Source organism: Podarcis tiliguerta, assembly GCF_965153285.1.
Source record: "Podarcis tiliguerta genome assembly, chromosome: 16".
Taxonomy (NCBI): domain Eukaryota; kingdom Metazoa; phylum Chordata; class Lepidosauria; order Squamata; family Lacertidae; genus Podarcis; species Podarcis tiliguerta.
In genome coordinates this window covers 22,000,616-22,016,897 of record NC_139549.1, presented here as the reverse complement: position 1 = coordinate 22,016,897, position 16,282 = coordinate 22,000,616, and the positions used below count along the sequence as shown (strand labels likewise).

Genomic DNA, 16,282 nt, shown 5'->3' with positions numbered 1-16,282 from the left:
CTTAAAGCATGCAGAGCTGTTGCAAAAGCTTTTGGGTTAGGTGGCCAGGTATGGAAAAAAAGGAGAAATGGTTAAGATGTGAGCAGTAAAATGTAATAAATACATAAATAATCTTTAGAAAGCTGTTAGGTTCCTGTAAACTGCAAACCCTAAGCACTATTTAGGATTTAGCATGCAGGGAGTTGGACTAGAACAGGGTTTCCAAAACTTGGGCCTCCAGCTGTTTTTGGACTACAACTCCCATCATCCCAAGCTAGCAGGACCAATAGTCAGGGATGATGGGAATCGTAGTCCCAAAAACAGCTGGAGACCCAAGTTTGGGAAACCCTGGACTAGACAAGATGCTTCCTATCCAGTGCAGCCAGAGTTGCTTCTGAGGACCCATGTGGAGATGTGGCTTGGGTGAGTGGGTGTGGCCTTGGGTGGGTGTGGCCTGTGGAGAGGGCGTGGCCTGGGAAGAGTCTCCAGGGCTGAATATCGAAGCATTCTCTTCCTGAGGGGCTGAAGCTTTAGCTCAGGGGTCAGCAAACTTTTTCAGCAGGGGGTTGGTCCACTGTCCCTCAGACCTTGTGGGGGGCCGGACTATATTTTTTTGGGGGAAATGAACAAATTCCTATGCCCTACAAATAACCCAGAGATGCATTTTAAATAAAAGCACACATTCTGCTCCTGCAAAAACACCAGGCAGGCCCCACAAATAACCCAGAGATGCACTTTAAATAAAAGGACACATTCTACTCATGTAAAAACACGCTGATTCCCGGACCGTCCACTGGTCGGATTTAGAAGGCGATTGGGCTGGATTCAGCCCCCGGGCCTTAGTTTGCTTATCCATGCTTTAGATCCCTGATCTTGAAGATCCCAGACTGCACAATCCCGTCAATAGAAGCCTCCCAGCTGCCCTTGCAAAACTATGGTTATGTCCACACCAAACCTTTAAAGTTCATAGCTTCCCCTAAAGAATGCTGGGAACTGTAGTTTGTTGTGTGTGCTGGGGACGATAACTCCGGGGGGACTACAGTTCCCAGAATTCTTTGGGGAAAACAGTGTGCACTAGATGTGCATTAAGCGCTTGGTGTAGATGTGAAGTTGATTGCCCTCATCTGCCCTCTTTTTCTCTGCCTTACTAGAGTTTAGCGAGAAATCAATGGGGTTTAAAGTTGGAGAAATGCCCTGGCAGTTTGACGGGGCGCTGTTCAGTGTGCTGAGTTAATATTTTGCCTGCGGGAGGACCCAAGCATAAAAGCACTCTCACCTCCTGTGGCTTCCAGCAACTGGTATTACTGCCTCCGACGGGGACAGTGGGTTCATTGTGGGACTTACTCCCAGGTAAATGTGCCTCTAATTAGAGCCTTAGCTAAAATCAGCCTCACAAAGGACTGAATGGCAACATCACCGGTAGCATTCTTATCAGCCAGCGTTGTGGTAGTGTTGTGCAGTGGTCAATGCATCAGACTACAACTGTAGAGACCCGGGTTCAGATCCCACCCACCCCCTGCCAGCCACTGGAGAACCTTAGACCAGTTGGTACCTCACAGGGTGGTTGTGGTGATGAAATAAAGGAGCATGCCTTGAACTCCTTGGAGGGGAAAAGGAGAGCGAAAATGTCCAAAGCAAAAACAGCATTGATCAGGATTTCATAGAATCATAGAATTGGAAGGGACCTGGAGGGTCATCCAGCCCAACCCCCTGAAGTGCAGGAATCTCAGCTGTGATGAAAGAAAGAAATTCAGGAGTTTGGGGGCTCCCTTCAAAAAAAGAAACCCGAAACTTATTTGGAGCCGTGGGAAAGGGATACGGTGCCCTCCACCAGCTTTTAGGACAGGATATTTGAGCTGAGGGCGAGGCTGAGGAGCAGAGAGGCTCTCTGCATGCGGCTGCCGGCAGGGCAGGGAACGCATCTGGTGCGAGGAGAGTCGCAAGCGGGCACCTGAGTGCTGCATCGCCTCGGCTGCCAATATTGCAGGGGCTGCTGGCACGCTCCCTCTGAGCTTGGCTGGGAGGCCTGGGTCACCGGAGGAAGCTGCCAAGGGCTTGTTTTCAACCTGATGTTCTTTGGATTCCATCCTGAGCTCAAGTTCCAAAGGGAGATCACAGGATTTTAGAGCCCGAAGGGGGCTAACAGAAGTCACCTAGTCCACCCCTACCCCCCCCCCCACACCTTGCTCTACGCAGGAACTGCAATGCAGGATGCAGAATTACAGCGTCCCGAAAGGAGGTCATCCAGCCTTTGCTCAAAAGGCGTGCAGGGAAGGAGAGCCCCAAAACATCCTGAGGCAGGCAGTTCCGCAGTCCAAACGCCCTTTGTCATTCGGAGGTTTTGTCTAATGTTTAGCCAAAATCTCCTTCCCCACAATTTCCATCCCCTTTTGGAGTCCTGCCCTCTGGACAAACATGGGAAGAGGCTGACCATCTGTCTTGATAGCGTCTGCAAAAAAGAGGACAACTGAAGTTGGGGGCGAGGGGGGTGAGAGAGCAAATTGGCAAAATCATATCTCTCTCCCTGAAATAAGGGTTCTGCACTTGGTTCATACTTTCTTTCTTTTAGCGCACAAATTTAGAGTCATTCTCCCGTTCCCCCACCCCAGAACACCAACAAAGGACTTAAAACAGCTGATTTTGTTTTTTTTTAAAAAACCAACAACAAATAAATTTATAAAATAGTTTAAAACGTTGCAGCGAACAAGCGAAGCAGGCCATAACATTAATCTTTTGGGAAAGCTCCTGCAAACGTGCTGGAGAGATTTTGCTAATCCACTGCAGTCTGTGACCTATGCAAATGAATTGTTTGACATAATTTTCTTCTGCTTTGCTGATTAGGACAAAACACAGAGAGCTATTGAGGACACCAAAGCCCAACCCTCTAGAAATGTGTTAACTTCTATTCATTACATTTATATCCCTTTAAGGAGTTGAAGGTGACATAACATAGTTATTTGCTGGCCACTGCCATATTCATCTTCACAACAACCTTATAGGGTAGGCTAGATGAGTTGTCTTTGGCCTTCAGATTTGGAGCCCGCTTTTAACTGAGGGATGTAAGAAGGCAGCGATTTCCCCGAAGACCTGTGCTTGTCAAAATCAGCACTGCTTCCCTTTTGCTGCAGTTCACATTCTGCCAATGACTATACAGTGCTACCTCTGGTTGCGAACGGGATCCATTCCGGAGCCCCGTTCGCAACATGAGCAGAATGCAACCCGCATCTGTTCGTGCGCAGGTCGCGATTCGCCACTTCTGCGCATGTGCGTGACGTCATTTTGAGCGTCTGCACATGCGCGAGCGGCGAAACCCAGAAGTAACCCGTTCCGTTACTTCCAGGTCACCGCGGGATATATCCTGAAAGAATGTAACCTGAACTGAACGTAACAAGAGGTATGACTGTATTGGCTGCTATTTAACATGACCTAAGTAATTCCTTACATATCTATCACCACCTGAGCTCATTTCAGTGTAAAGTAACTGCCCAAACAATGTAAAAAGAATGGCATTAATTGTGCATTGTTTGTGGACTGAAAAACAACAAGAGCCAGCATTTGTGTGGTGGTTTAGAGTGCTGGATCTGGGAGACCAGGGTTCAATTTATTATTATTATTATTAGTAGTAGTAGTAGTAGTAGTAGTAGTAGTAGTGCCCCACCTATCTGACTGGGTTGCCCCAGGCACACAACCATGAAATGCTCACTGGGTGTCCTTGGGCCAGTCACGGTCTCTTTCAGGCATACTTTTGCAATCCATAAGGACTAGAAACTTGCTTTTTAAAAAAATAAATGAAAGAGAGTGGAGGTATCTGAATTCCATAACTGTTTCTGGCACACTTTCACCCACCATAACCTTGACTGTAAGCACCTACTTGCTCCAGAATGTGGCCTGAAAGAATCACCCACGAAAAACCTTGTGATGATGAATAATCTGGTTACAAGGGTCACCTCCGGGCCGAAGCATCCCTCCCGGTGGCCTCGATGCAGCAGCGTTTGCCTCATAGGCCATCTGGCTTCCCTGGTCTTCCTCCTCCTCCTCCTCTTCCTCCTGAGGAGCGCTGTCTCAGCAAAATGCGCTGCTGCCTGATTCAATTCCTCCCCTTGTGCTAGGCAGGCTCAGAAGGCAGCTGATTAATTGCCGTAATTATGGTAATTAATCGGGCTGGACAAACGGGCAGGGAGAGCTTTTTTGCGGGGATGTGGATGCCGAGTTGTGCGGAGGTGGACCAGAGCAATGTTCAGGCCAGGAGGAGGTTGTTTATGTGAGCTGAGCTTTGTGATAACCCCCCCCCCCCCCAAGCAATAAGACTGGCGCTTTTTCGGTTGCCAACAGTGTGGGGAAAAGCACCTTTTTTCAAATGCCAGCTCGCTGCTTCCATTGTTTAGGGCAAAACAGAGAAGTGGAAGGAGACATTGAGCAAACAAAACTACCAGCAGGCTCCCAGACTTTTACTCTCCACCCCCACCCCCCCATTTCTCTTTTAATTTGTATGCCCCTTTTCTATATTACTGTATGCAGTTTGCAGCAGCAAAATATACGTCAAAGCTCACGCAGCTCATAATAATCCGACCCAGTACAAAATGAATAATAATCATAATGAACCGTAGCTTTAAAACAAACAACTTATATCAAATAAAGTAATGAAGATAATGGTACACAATGGAATTAACTCTCAAAATATCAGCAAATAAAAATTAATCAGGAATTCACTCTTAACAAGTACAATAAATAGCTACTAAACTGTAATCAGTAAAAATAACAGCAAGTCACAATGCATAAGATGCCACGATACATGCAAAACCGTGTTAAAAGGTCAGATTGAGAAACAAAGACACACAGTTTATGAAATTATTTATAATTTGCAAATAATTCCGCATGCAAAGTAGGCGCTCTGCCACTGAGGTACAGTGGTACCTCGGGTTACAGACGCTTCAGGTTACAGACTCTGCTAACCCAGAAATAGTGCTTCAGGTTAAGAACTTTGCTTCAGGATAGGAACAGAAATCGTGCTCTGGTGGCACAGCGGCAACAGCAGGAGGCCCCATTAGCTAAAGTGGTGCTTCAGGTTAAGAACAGTTTCAGGTTAAGAACAGACCTCCGGAATGAATTAAGTACTTAACCTGAGGTACCACTGTACAGCACATCTGTTAGGAACATAGAAAACTGGCTTAGTGGTCCTTCCAGCCCAGTATTTCCTGCACTGACTGGCAGCAGCTCTCCAGGGTTTCAGTTAGGGGACATTCACAGCTCTACCTGCATATGGGATTGAACCCAGAACCTTCTGCATGCAAGGCAGATGCTCTTTCTCTGAGCAATGGCCTTCCCTTAAGACCTAGGGACATAAGAAGCCACCTTCTAGGCAGTCAAACCCTGGCCCATCTAGCTCAGTATTGTCTACACTGACTGGCAGTGTCTCTCCAGGGTTTCAGACAGAGGGTGTTTTCCAGTGACCATGGTCTCAGTTATAAATTTAAAAATGTGTTATAAAAATGTGGCACCAGAGGGCGCTGTAGAGCAGCAATACATTACCAGTGGTAAATTGCATTGAGAGCTATGTTTTTATAGCGTTTCTCAGTGTAGATCCAGCCTCTATCTGGAGAAGCCAGGGACTTCTTGGATTCAAGCTGATGCTCTGCCCACTGAGCTATGGTGAGAGCAAGATTCTAGTCCTCAGTGTTCTGAATAAATGGTGAATTAAATAGGAGCATACGTAAAGGCAAAGGTAAACGGACCCCTGACCTTTAGGTCCAATCATGACCGACTCTGGGGTTGCAGCGCTCTTCTCGCTTCATTGGCCGAGGGAGCCGGCGTACAGCTTCCGGGTCATGTGGCCAGCATGACTAAGCCGCTTCTGGCGAACCAGAGCAGTGCACGGAAACGCCGTTTACCTTCCCGCCGGAGCGGTACCTATTTATCTACTTGCACTTTGACGTGCTTTCAAACTGCTAGGTTGGCAGGAGCTGGAACCAAGCAACGGGAGCTCACCCCGTTGCGGGGATTCGAACCGCCAACCTTCTGATCGGCAAGTCCTAGGCTCTAGGAAGCTGCATTATTCTGAGTCAGACCTTTGGTCCATCTAGTTCGCTAATCTCTATATTGACTCGCAGCAGCTCTCCAGGGTTTCAGACAATAGTCTTTTCCTAGTCCTACCTGGAGATACTGGGGGTTGAACCTGCAACCGTCTGCATGCATACAGCTCCATATCTGAGCTGTAGCTAACAATGGGTAGATCTGCCCATTTTAGTTTCTCTACTTTTTCTATTCTTCCAATCTTAAATTCCGTTCTCCCCATCAGTTTGTGACTCCCAATTCCCAGAGTGATTTAACAATGAACCCCTCTTCCCAGAGAACTTTCTAGGTCTGTGAGAGGAATAAGGGATCCCCTAATAAATCTCAGCACCTTTACCAAATTACAGCTCCTAGAATTCTATGGGGGAAGCCATGGCTGGTTAAAGTGGTATCACACCGCTTCAAATGTGTGGTGTGAACATGGCCTAGAGCCAGTGTGGTGTAGTGGTTAAGAGCAGTGGACTCGTAATCTGGGGAACCGGGTTCACGTCTCCGCTCCTTCACATGCAGCTGCTGGGTGACCTTGGGCCAGTCACACTTCTCTGAAGTCTCTCAGCCCCACTCAACTCACAGAGTGTTTGTTGTGGGGGAGGAAGGGAAAGGAGAATGTTAGCCGCTTTGAGACTCCTGAAGGGGAGTGATAAAGCGGGATATCAAATCCAAACTCTTCTTCTTCCTCTTCTAGGTGGGCCCCGAATCAAACTGCTTCTTCTCAGCCTAACCTCCCGTCTTTTATCTGCAAATAGGGATAATAAGTCTGTCTTTAGGTCTGAACAAAATGCTTGTTTAACCTGGAGGTAGGCTGTCTGAATTGTGCATTGCTTTGTAACGATTTGTTGGGTCTCTGGACAGATTGATTGATTGATTGATTAATAATCACACTGGTCTACCTTGCAGGGTTGTTGAAAATGTTTTTAAGATGCAGCACATGCCAATGTGCATCTCAAAGTGCTATATCAATGCTATTAGCGTTCATAGTGATTTATTACACTTGACCGCAGAACGGTGGCATTTGACCGCAGAACGGTGGCATTTGCACAAAGCATTACGTTCCTCGCCAAAGATTTACTGGTTTTTAAGCAAACTTATTCTCACGGAACGATAGGCTTGGCAGTCGTGAACAGGAAGGGCTCACGGCAGACTTTCTGTTAGCAAGGCCAGTGATGACTCAGACCCAGGTTATGTCAACAACAAAATGAGGCCAGCTAGCAAAAACGAGGCAAACTCAGTTCCATGTGTCAGCAACACCAGTGATTTTGTTTCCCTCACAAGGACCCTGTGGAGGAGGATTGCTTGAGAGCATGTGAGAAAACCGTCCTAGACCCTCCAGATGTCCCGATTTTCCAGGGTCAGCCCCCGCATTTACAAAAGCCACCGCAGTCAAATCAATCTACCATGCCCTCCAACATTTCTCCAATGAAAATAGGATGTTATAAGAAAAACTGCTCCCTTTTCCTTATGGGGTATTCCGGAGCCCGTATACGAGGCCTTAAGTGGGTTCCCTGTCAGTAGGAGAAAATAACAGAGGCCAACCAGAGTATATTGAGAAGCAAAGCGGCTAGTAAGCCTGATCTTTATTCAAGGAACTGTTGCGACAGGGTCCCCACTCCCCACACACAGCAGGGAGGAGAACCCTGAACAATGGTGTGCAAGCCTTTATATGGACTTTTGAAATTGTTCACCCTGTAGCCCAAAACCATCATCTCCAAAACATCATACATACATCACAGAAGGAGGCGGTCTACAGCAGAAATCCTGTCTGCCAGGATACCTGATAATGGTCACTGATTGCATTACCAGGGCAGCCTAGGCATTCTTTTGTGATGGTTAATATTTTAGTTCCTGGGTCCCAGGTCATAGGCTCACCCTATTCATACACAAATACACCCTTAAGACAGGATTTGCAAGCAAAATGACAATGGGAAGGCTTTCCCCATTTGCCTCCCTTACTGTAGAGGAATATTTGGGGTCATTGGGAGAGTCAAAATGGCTTCAGGATTGTTCTCCCATGCTATTTCAGTCACATGGTTCATATATTTAGATATGTGTGCATTTATGAGTATTTATCTACATTTGAGACCTTAATATTCTTATAGGGGGATATTCCCATTCCATAATGATATTTTTTACTATTTATACCCCACACATCTTATTGGGTTGGCCCAGCCACTCTGGGCAGCTTCCAACACATAAAAACATAATAAAACATTAAACATTTTAAAAAACTTCCCTATACAGGATTGCCTTCAGATGGCTCGGGGATTGGATAACTCCATACCCTCCAACATTTCTCCAATGAAAAATGTTGTTGTTTAGTCGTTTAGTCGTGTCCGACTCTTTGTGACCCCATGGACCAGAGCACGCCAGGCACTCCTGTCTTCCACTGCCTCCCGCAGCTTGGTCAAACTCATGACCAAACTTTGAGAACACTGTCCAACCATCTCATCCTCTGTCGTCCCCTTCTCCTTGTGCCCTCCATCTTTCCCAACATCAGGGTCTTTTCCAGGGAGTCTTCTCTTCTCATGAGGTGGCCAAAGTATTGGAGCCTCAGCTTCACGATCTGTCCTTCCAGTGAACACTCAGGGCTGATTTCCTTCAGAATGGAGAGGTTTGATCTTCTTGCAGTCCATGGAACTCTCAAGAGTCTCCTCCAGCACCATAATTCAAAAGCATCAATTCTTCGGCAATCAGCCTTCTTCATGGTCCAGCTCTCACTTCCATACATCACTACTGGGAAAACCATAGATTTAACTATAGGGACATCCTAAGGAAAAGCGGGACATTCCAGGATCAAATCAGAAACCGGGACGGCTTCTCTAAATCAGGGACACCCCTGGAAAATAGGGACACTTGGAGGGTCTGTTTTTCTCCTTCTCTCATAGCCCTAGAACTTCTGGATGTCCAAGGAAGCTGAATGTTGGAAGATTCAGGACTGATAAAACAAAGCCCTTCTTCATGCAATATGTAGTTAAACTATGGAACTCACTTCCACAGGAGGAAGTGATGTCCCCCAACGTGGATGGCTTTAAAAGAAGATTAGACAAATTCAAGGAGGAGATAGGGCTATTCCAGGACCATCCCTGGAAAATAAGGATACGTGGCGGGTATGTAGAAGGCACCTTCCTGCACTCACAAGCCAGGCCAAAAGGGGAGGCAGTGAGGAGGACTTGCTGGTGCCCCTTGCGGCCTGTTCCAGGAAGACACTCGGTGCACCTCTTTTTGCTGGCAGGCAGCTTCCTCTTCAGCAGTGCTGCAAGGCAAGAGCGCCAGGAGCCCTGCCAAGCCGGCCCTCGCTGAAAGCAAACACCACGGAAACCGCTGGCGTACGGCCGTTTAGCTTTATGAGTCTCCGGGGAGGGATGCATAGTTAACGTAACACTTCAAACATAATTATTGATTGCGCACACAGCCTGCTGTTCTGGCTGCAACATCAGCATGCAGAAGGGAGAGATGAGATAAGCTGGGCAAGGAGGGCTGGCTCTGTATGTGTGTGTGTGTGTGTGTGTTTGTGTGTGTGGGTGCCCTATTACATGGTGCCCTGGTGGGTTTCAGGCATGCAGGAGTCTCTTCCATGCCTATCTGGCCCATCTAGCTCAGTACTGGCTACACTGACTGGCAGCAGCATTCCGTGGCTTCAGGCAGGGCTCTCTCCCTAAGTGTTCCCACTAGCGCCTTGGGCCTTGCACCCTTTGCTATGAGGACAGCACTGCTGCACTCAGGTCCTAATTGTCGCTGGGCTAGGTGAGCCTTTGGCCTGGACCAGAATGGCTCATCTTACATTCCTATTTAGGGATGCAGATCTTGGCTAAGCAGTAAGAGACGCTTCCTAATGATGAGAGCAACTAACCATCTACATTCTCTGTAGGGGTGCGGGTTGTGCTGTGGTCTAAACCACTGAGCCTCTTGGGCTTGCCGATCAGAAGGTCGGTGGTTCGAATCCCCATGACGGGGTGAGCTCTGACCCAGCTTCTGCCAACCTTGCAGTTTGAAAGCACGCCACTGCAAGTAGATAAATAGGTACCACTGTGGCAGGAAGGTAAACGGTGTTTCCATGTGCTCTGGTTTCCGTTACAGTGTTCCATTGTGCTAGAAGCGGTTTAGTCATGCTGGCCACGTGACCCAGAAATCTGTCTGTGGACAAACTCCGGCTCCCTTGGCCTGAAGCGAGATGAGCGCCACAACCTTTGTCTGGACTTAACCATCCAGGAGTCCTTGACCTTTTTATGTTCTCTGTCCACTGTCAGAGGCAGCATGCATTACATACTAGTTGCTCGCATTCACAAGTGGGGAGAGTTGCTTTTGCACTCAGCTCCTGCTTGCAGGTTCCCACAGACATCTGGGAGGCCACAGAGAGATGTGCTTGTGCTATGTTCAGCTTCCACTGTACTTGGCAGTATGTCTCTGAATACCAGTTGCTGACATTTATTTTTACTACTACTACTACTACTACTACTACTACTACTACTACATACTACAGTGGTATGCTTCAGGTTACAGACGCTTCAGGTTACAGACTCCGTTAACCCAGAAATAGTACCTCAACGCTCTAACCACTAGGCCACATAGGCTCTCAGTCACAACTGGACAGAGCTGCTGTCACATTCAGGTACAAGTGCCTGGAAGAAAATGGTCCAGTTATTGCCTCCCATCAGTCTGGATCATATTCCTGAAAGAATCCACCTCCCCCCTCCCAGTTGCCCATCACTGTCTCCAGATAGGCTTGTGTCCAGTATATGTGTGCAGGTATAGACTTGTCAATCAGAAGGTCGGCAGTTCGAATCTATGCAACGGGGTGAGCTCCCATTGCTCGGTCCCTGCTCCTGCCAACCCAGCAGTTTGAAAGCACCTCAAAGTGCAAGTAGATAAATAGGTACCGCTCCGGTGGGAAGGTAAACGGCGTTTCCGTGCGCTGCTCTGGTTCACCAGAAGCAGCCTAGTCATGCTGGCCACATGACCCAGAAGCTGTACGCCGGCTCCCTTGGCTAATAAAGCGAGATGAGCACCGCAACCCCAGAGTCGGCTATGACTGGACCTAACAGCCAGGGGTCCCTTTACCTTTACCTTTATATGGTTCATGAAGTGGGGCTGCCCAGCACCTTTTCTGAAATCAATTAATCCTGCCATATCTGACCTTTATCTGAACTGGAGCTTCCCTTTTCCCAAGCGTGTTAGCTCTGTTCACAGGGTGAAAAGAGGAGAAGGAAAAATTATTTCCCTAACAGAAAAAGAAAAAACTCCAGCTGTGGCCTCAGATGGAATCTGCTTGGTGGTGTCGGATATAAAACGGAAAAGGGATCAAACAGGGGTGTGTGTGTGTGTGTGTGTGTGTGTGTGTGTGACATCGGCTGGGAACATCCAGAGAGAAAGCAGAGACTACTCCCGAGTCTGTTGGGTCCATGGAATAGGTGAACAGGAAGGCTCAGGCTTGCCCCGGGCTGTCAGGAGGGCTTCCTGATCATCGAGGGGGAAACTGAGCAAGAACAATGGCTGGGCTGGACCGCAGGCTGGGCTGCGGAGCATAATCGTGTGACTAAACGCGGCCCGGTCCAAATTGGCTGAGCAGCTTGTGTTGAGAGGGAGGACATTTGGGATGGGTGGAACCTGACGCAGCACAATTAGTGCTTGCCTTAGCACCACCGTGCCAGCAACTCTGGGAGTGATGCAGGTAGCAAAGATATGCCCAGAATGCATTGCCAGAAAATGGGAAGGTGTTAAAAGCAGCCCTAGCAAGACCTCCCTTGCTAGCAAGAAGGAGGAAAAAAAAGGGCTGTGGATCTACAATCGATGCAAGGAAATAAGATGAAACTACAGGGACGCGGGTGGCGCTGTGGGTTAAAGCCTCAGTGCCTAGGGCTTGCCGATCAAGAGGTCGGCAGTTCGAATCCCCGTGGCGGGGTGCGCTCCGGTTGTTTGGTCCCAGCGCCTGCCAACCTAGCAGTTCGAAAGCACTCTCGGGTGCAAGTAGATAAATAGGGACCGCTTACTAGCGGGAAGGTAAACGGCGTTTCCGTGTGCGGCTCTGGCTCTCCAGAGCAGCGATGTCACGCTGGCCACGTGACCCGGAAGTGTCTTCGGACAGCGCTGGCCCCCGGCCTCTTTGAGTGAGATGGGCACACAACCCTAGAGTCTGTCAAGACTGGCCCGTACGGGCAGGGGTACCTTTACCTTTACCTTTACAGTTGCATACCCTCCAAAATTTCTCCCAGGTCAATAGTTTTCAAGCCCCATCATCATGGCCTAGGTAGAGCCATAGATTGGTAGAGGAGCATTTGATTTTCATGCAGAATGTAGGTCTCAGGTTCAACAGGAATCTTAAATCCCCGTAGTAATATGGTTCAGCTTGCACCTTTACCAGCTGCTCTGATAAGACAATGCTGTTTCCAAGATGGCTTAAAAAACAAAACAAAACTAGAACCCAAAAAAATCTACCAATCAGAGTGAAGTGTAAAAGGCAGGTGCACACTCTCCAACATTTCTCTGATGAAAATAGGGATGTCAGTAATAATAATAATGATGATGATGATTCTGATGATAATACTTCACCCATCAGATTGGGTTGCCCCAGCCACTCTGGGCAACTTCCAACATATATAAAAACATAATTAAACATTAAACATTGAAAAAGCTTTCCTATACAGTATAGGGCTGCCTTCAAATGTCTTCTAAAGGTTGTATAGTTATTTATCTCCTTGGCTCGGGGGCCACATAACTCCATACCCTCCAAAATTTCTCAGGTGAAAATAGGGGCATCCTAAGGAAAAGCAGGACATTCCAGGATCAAATCAGAAACCACGACGGCTTCTGTAAATCTGAGACTCCCCCTGGAAAAATAGAGTAATATTCTTCTTAGTTATATGTTTATGAAAATAAAGTTCCTTGGAATATGAAGAATCTGGACACTGTAGTCTTTACAAAGAAGCTATCAGTCACCTAGGACTTATTTAGGTTCCTAGCTGTAAGCTACTCTGCTACTTTGCATATCATCAAGATTTATTTTACATACTGTCAAACCTCAGCTCCCAAATGCCTCCATTTTGGAATGTTTCGGCTCCCAAATGCTGAAAACCTGGAAGTAAATGCTCCAGTTTTCGAACGTTTTTCGGAAGTCAAATGTCCAACACGGCTTCCGCTTGAGTGCAGGAAGCTCCTGCAAGCAATCGGAACCTGCGCCTCAGTTGTCGAACATTTTGGAATCTGAATGGGCTTCCAGAACGGATTATGTTCGACAACTGAGGTTTGACTTTACAGTGGTACCTCGAATTACAGATGCTTCAGGTTACAGATGCTTCAGGTTACAGACTCCGCTAACCCAGAAATAGTACCTCGGGTTAAGAACTTTGCTTCAGGTTGAGAACAGAAATCGCGCGGTGGGGGCATGGAGGCAGTGGGAGGCCCCATTAGCTAAAGTGGTACCTCAGGATAAGAACAGTTTCAGGTTAAGAACGGACCTCCAGAACGAATTAAGTTCTTAACCCAAAGTACCACTGTATACGTAACACATGAAACTGCGATTCCCCACCTCTGATCCATCGCTTCTTTCTCCTTTGTTCTCTCCCAGGGACAATGCGCCCGGTGCGAAGGAACTTTTACGACCCCTCCTCTGCCCCCGGCAAGGGGGTTGTGTGGGAATGGGAAAACGACAACAACTCCTGGACTCCGTACGACATGGACATCTGCATCACCATCCAGAACGCGTACGAGAAGCAGCATCCGTGGCTGGACCTGTCCTCGCTGGGGTTTTGCTACCTGATCTACTTCAACAGCATGTCTCAGGTGAACCGCCAGACGCAGAGGAAACGCCGTCTAAGGAGGCGCATGGACTTGGCTTATCCTCTCACCATCGGCTCCATCCCCAAGTCCCAATCTTGGCCCGTGGGGACCAATTCTGGGCACCCTTGTTCGTGCCAGCAGTGCCTGTTGGTCAACAGCACCCGGGCAGCCTCCAACGCCATCCTGGCCTCACAGCGCAGGAAGGTGTATTCCGGGAACGGGAACGGATCGCTGGCCGTCCGGCAGAGCAATACGTTCAACGGAACGGCGATGTGGTCGCTGGGCACGGTGCAAGCCAGTGGGACGGGCAAGATCGAGCAGGTCCGTTCCGGCAATGGGATGCAAGTGGCCACTTTTTCCCGGAGCCAGAGCGCGCCCAGCCACACCCAGCTCCCCGGCCAAAACAACCTGAACCGGCCCGGTACGCAGCGAGTGGCCATCTTGAGTACTCGGGCTTCCATCCCACCAGGGTAAGTAGCTGAAAAGTATTTGCCACTTCCCCCTTTTTATTTTATTTTACCTATAATGAATATTAGGGATGCGGGTGGCACTGTGGGTTAAACCACAGAGCCTAGGACTTGCCGATCAGAAGGTTGGCGGTTAGAATCCCCGTGACGGGGTGAGCTCCCATTGCTCGGTCCCTGCTCCTGCCAACCTAGCAGTTTGAAAGCACATCAAAGTGCAAGTAGATAAATAGGTACCGCTCCAGCGGGAAGGTGAACGGCATTTCTGGGCGCTGCTCTGGTTTGCCAGAAGCGGCTTAGTCATGCTGGCCACATGACCCGGAAGCTGTACGCCAGCTCCCTTGGCCAATAAAGCGAGATGAGTGCCGCAACCCCAGAGTCTGTCACGACTGGACCTAACAGTCAGGGGTCCCTTTACCTGTATAATGAATATTTAGGACTAGGTTCATTGACCTAATGCAATAACAATGAGTAAATATAGAGAAGGGTGGATTGGTCAGCGACGGTGTCCTCCACCTCATACAAATGAAATGTAAAAGCACTGTTGTCAGGGGTTCAGGAGCAGAGGCACAGGAAAGGGAGGAAATGGAGAGCGAGGGGGAGGAGTCCGAAGGAAATGTCAGCGATGACAGCGGTCCGAGGTCTCTGAGTCTTTCCAGCGAATCGGAAGATTCACAGAAAGGGGCTCCCATGGTCAGGGCAAGGGGGGTGCCTAGGGGGACACCCCAGGAAGAAGGGGCCAGAGGGGACTCAGAGAGCAGCAGTTGGAAATCAGGACCAGCGTCCACACCAGAGTGCAGTAGGGGGGAGGAGTCCCAGGCATCGGGATCAGGCGGCGCGCTGCCAGCAGGAGGACAGGAGGCAGGACTGGCCACGCCTCCATCGGGGAGCGAGGAAACGGTCGAGAGGAAGGTTGAAGGCTGGGCGCGCGCGCCAAGTTCAAATGTACAGGAGGGCGGCGCAGTTGGCAGCCCGGATAGGGAGCCAGGTCCCAAAGCCCGCCAGGGAGGAGTCAGGGGGGTCAACGTCTGCGTCGGAAGAATCCAGGAAGGAAGGGACCCCGGGGGGTAGCAGGACCCAGAGGAGAAAGGAGAGACGGAAGAGGTGGAGTAAGGCTAGAATCTTAAACTGGTGTACAGGGGGCGGAGATTCAGATGGAGCTTCGCCGGTCTAAACCCTAGACGTAGAGCTGGGGCGCTCCTGCTAGAAAATGGAAACTGTACTTCAATAAAGACTTTTGTACATTACTACCGGCTAGCGTTGGTCCTCTGTGAGCTGGGACCTGGAGCCAGCTCTGACAGCTGTGAACATTTGCTGCAGCAGAATAACAAATGAGTGGTGACTTTTCAAACTAGTAGTTCAGTACTCCAGTTGATATGCAGCAACTGGGGGCTACCTAATGGTTAGAGCATCTGCTTTGCATGCAGAAGATGGCAGATTCAATCCGTGGCATCTCCGGGTAAGACTGGGAGAGAGAGCCTTGCCTGAAATTGTGGAAAGTTGCTGCTAGTCCATGTTAACAATACTAAGCTAGACTAGGCAGTCTGATGCAGTCTAAGACAGCTCCCCAGGCTCCTGCATACAAACAGGAATCTTGCAACAAGCCAGCTAATACAGATTACAGGTGATTTAAACCCTGCCTCCATCTCACCATTCCTCCCAATTTTAGCCATACATCTTCCTATGTTCCTACCAATCGCTGTTATTAACAACCAGTGCATAGCCCTAGACATTTTGTGAATCTAAGTTTGGCCTCATTGAGGCGCAGTATTTCAATATGAGTAGGAAAATGAGGGTACCCATAAACGTTCTTAAAGAAAAAAAGCGCTGTTAACAACAGTACCAACAACAGTTAAGCGCTGTTAACAACCTGACTGCCTTGCAATGTCACCAAAAATCATCACCATCACCATCCAGTCATCATCGTTGTTGATGATGCTGATGATGGCATTATTATTATTATTATTATTATTATTATTATTACTATTATTATCTTGTTA

The 16,282-nt window shown here is 48.5% G+C and overlaps 1 protein-coding gene across 2 annotated transcripts in view; it reads left to right on the top strand.

Moving 5' to 3' along the window:
- Positions 1-16,282, top strand: part of DTX1 (deltex E3 ubiquitin ligase 1) — a 65,324-nt gene that overhangs the window by 22,717 nt on the left and 26,325 nt on the right. For both annotated transcript variants that reach the window (XM_083417746.1, XM_083417747.1), the window contains exon 3: positions 13,607-14,288. In XM_083417746.1, coding sequence (XP_083273872.1) covers positions 13,607-14,288 — 682 coding nt within the window. The remainder of the gene's footprint in view (positions 1-13,606; positions 14,289-16,282) is intronic.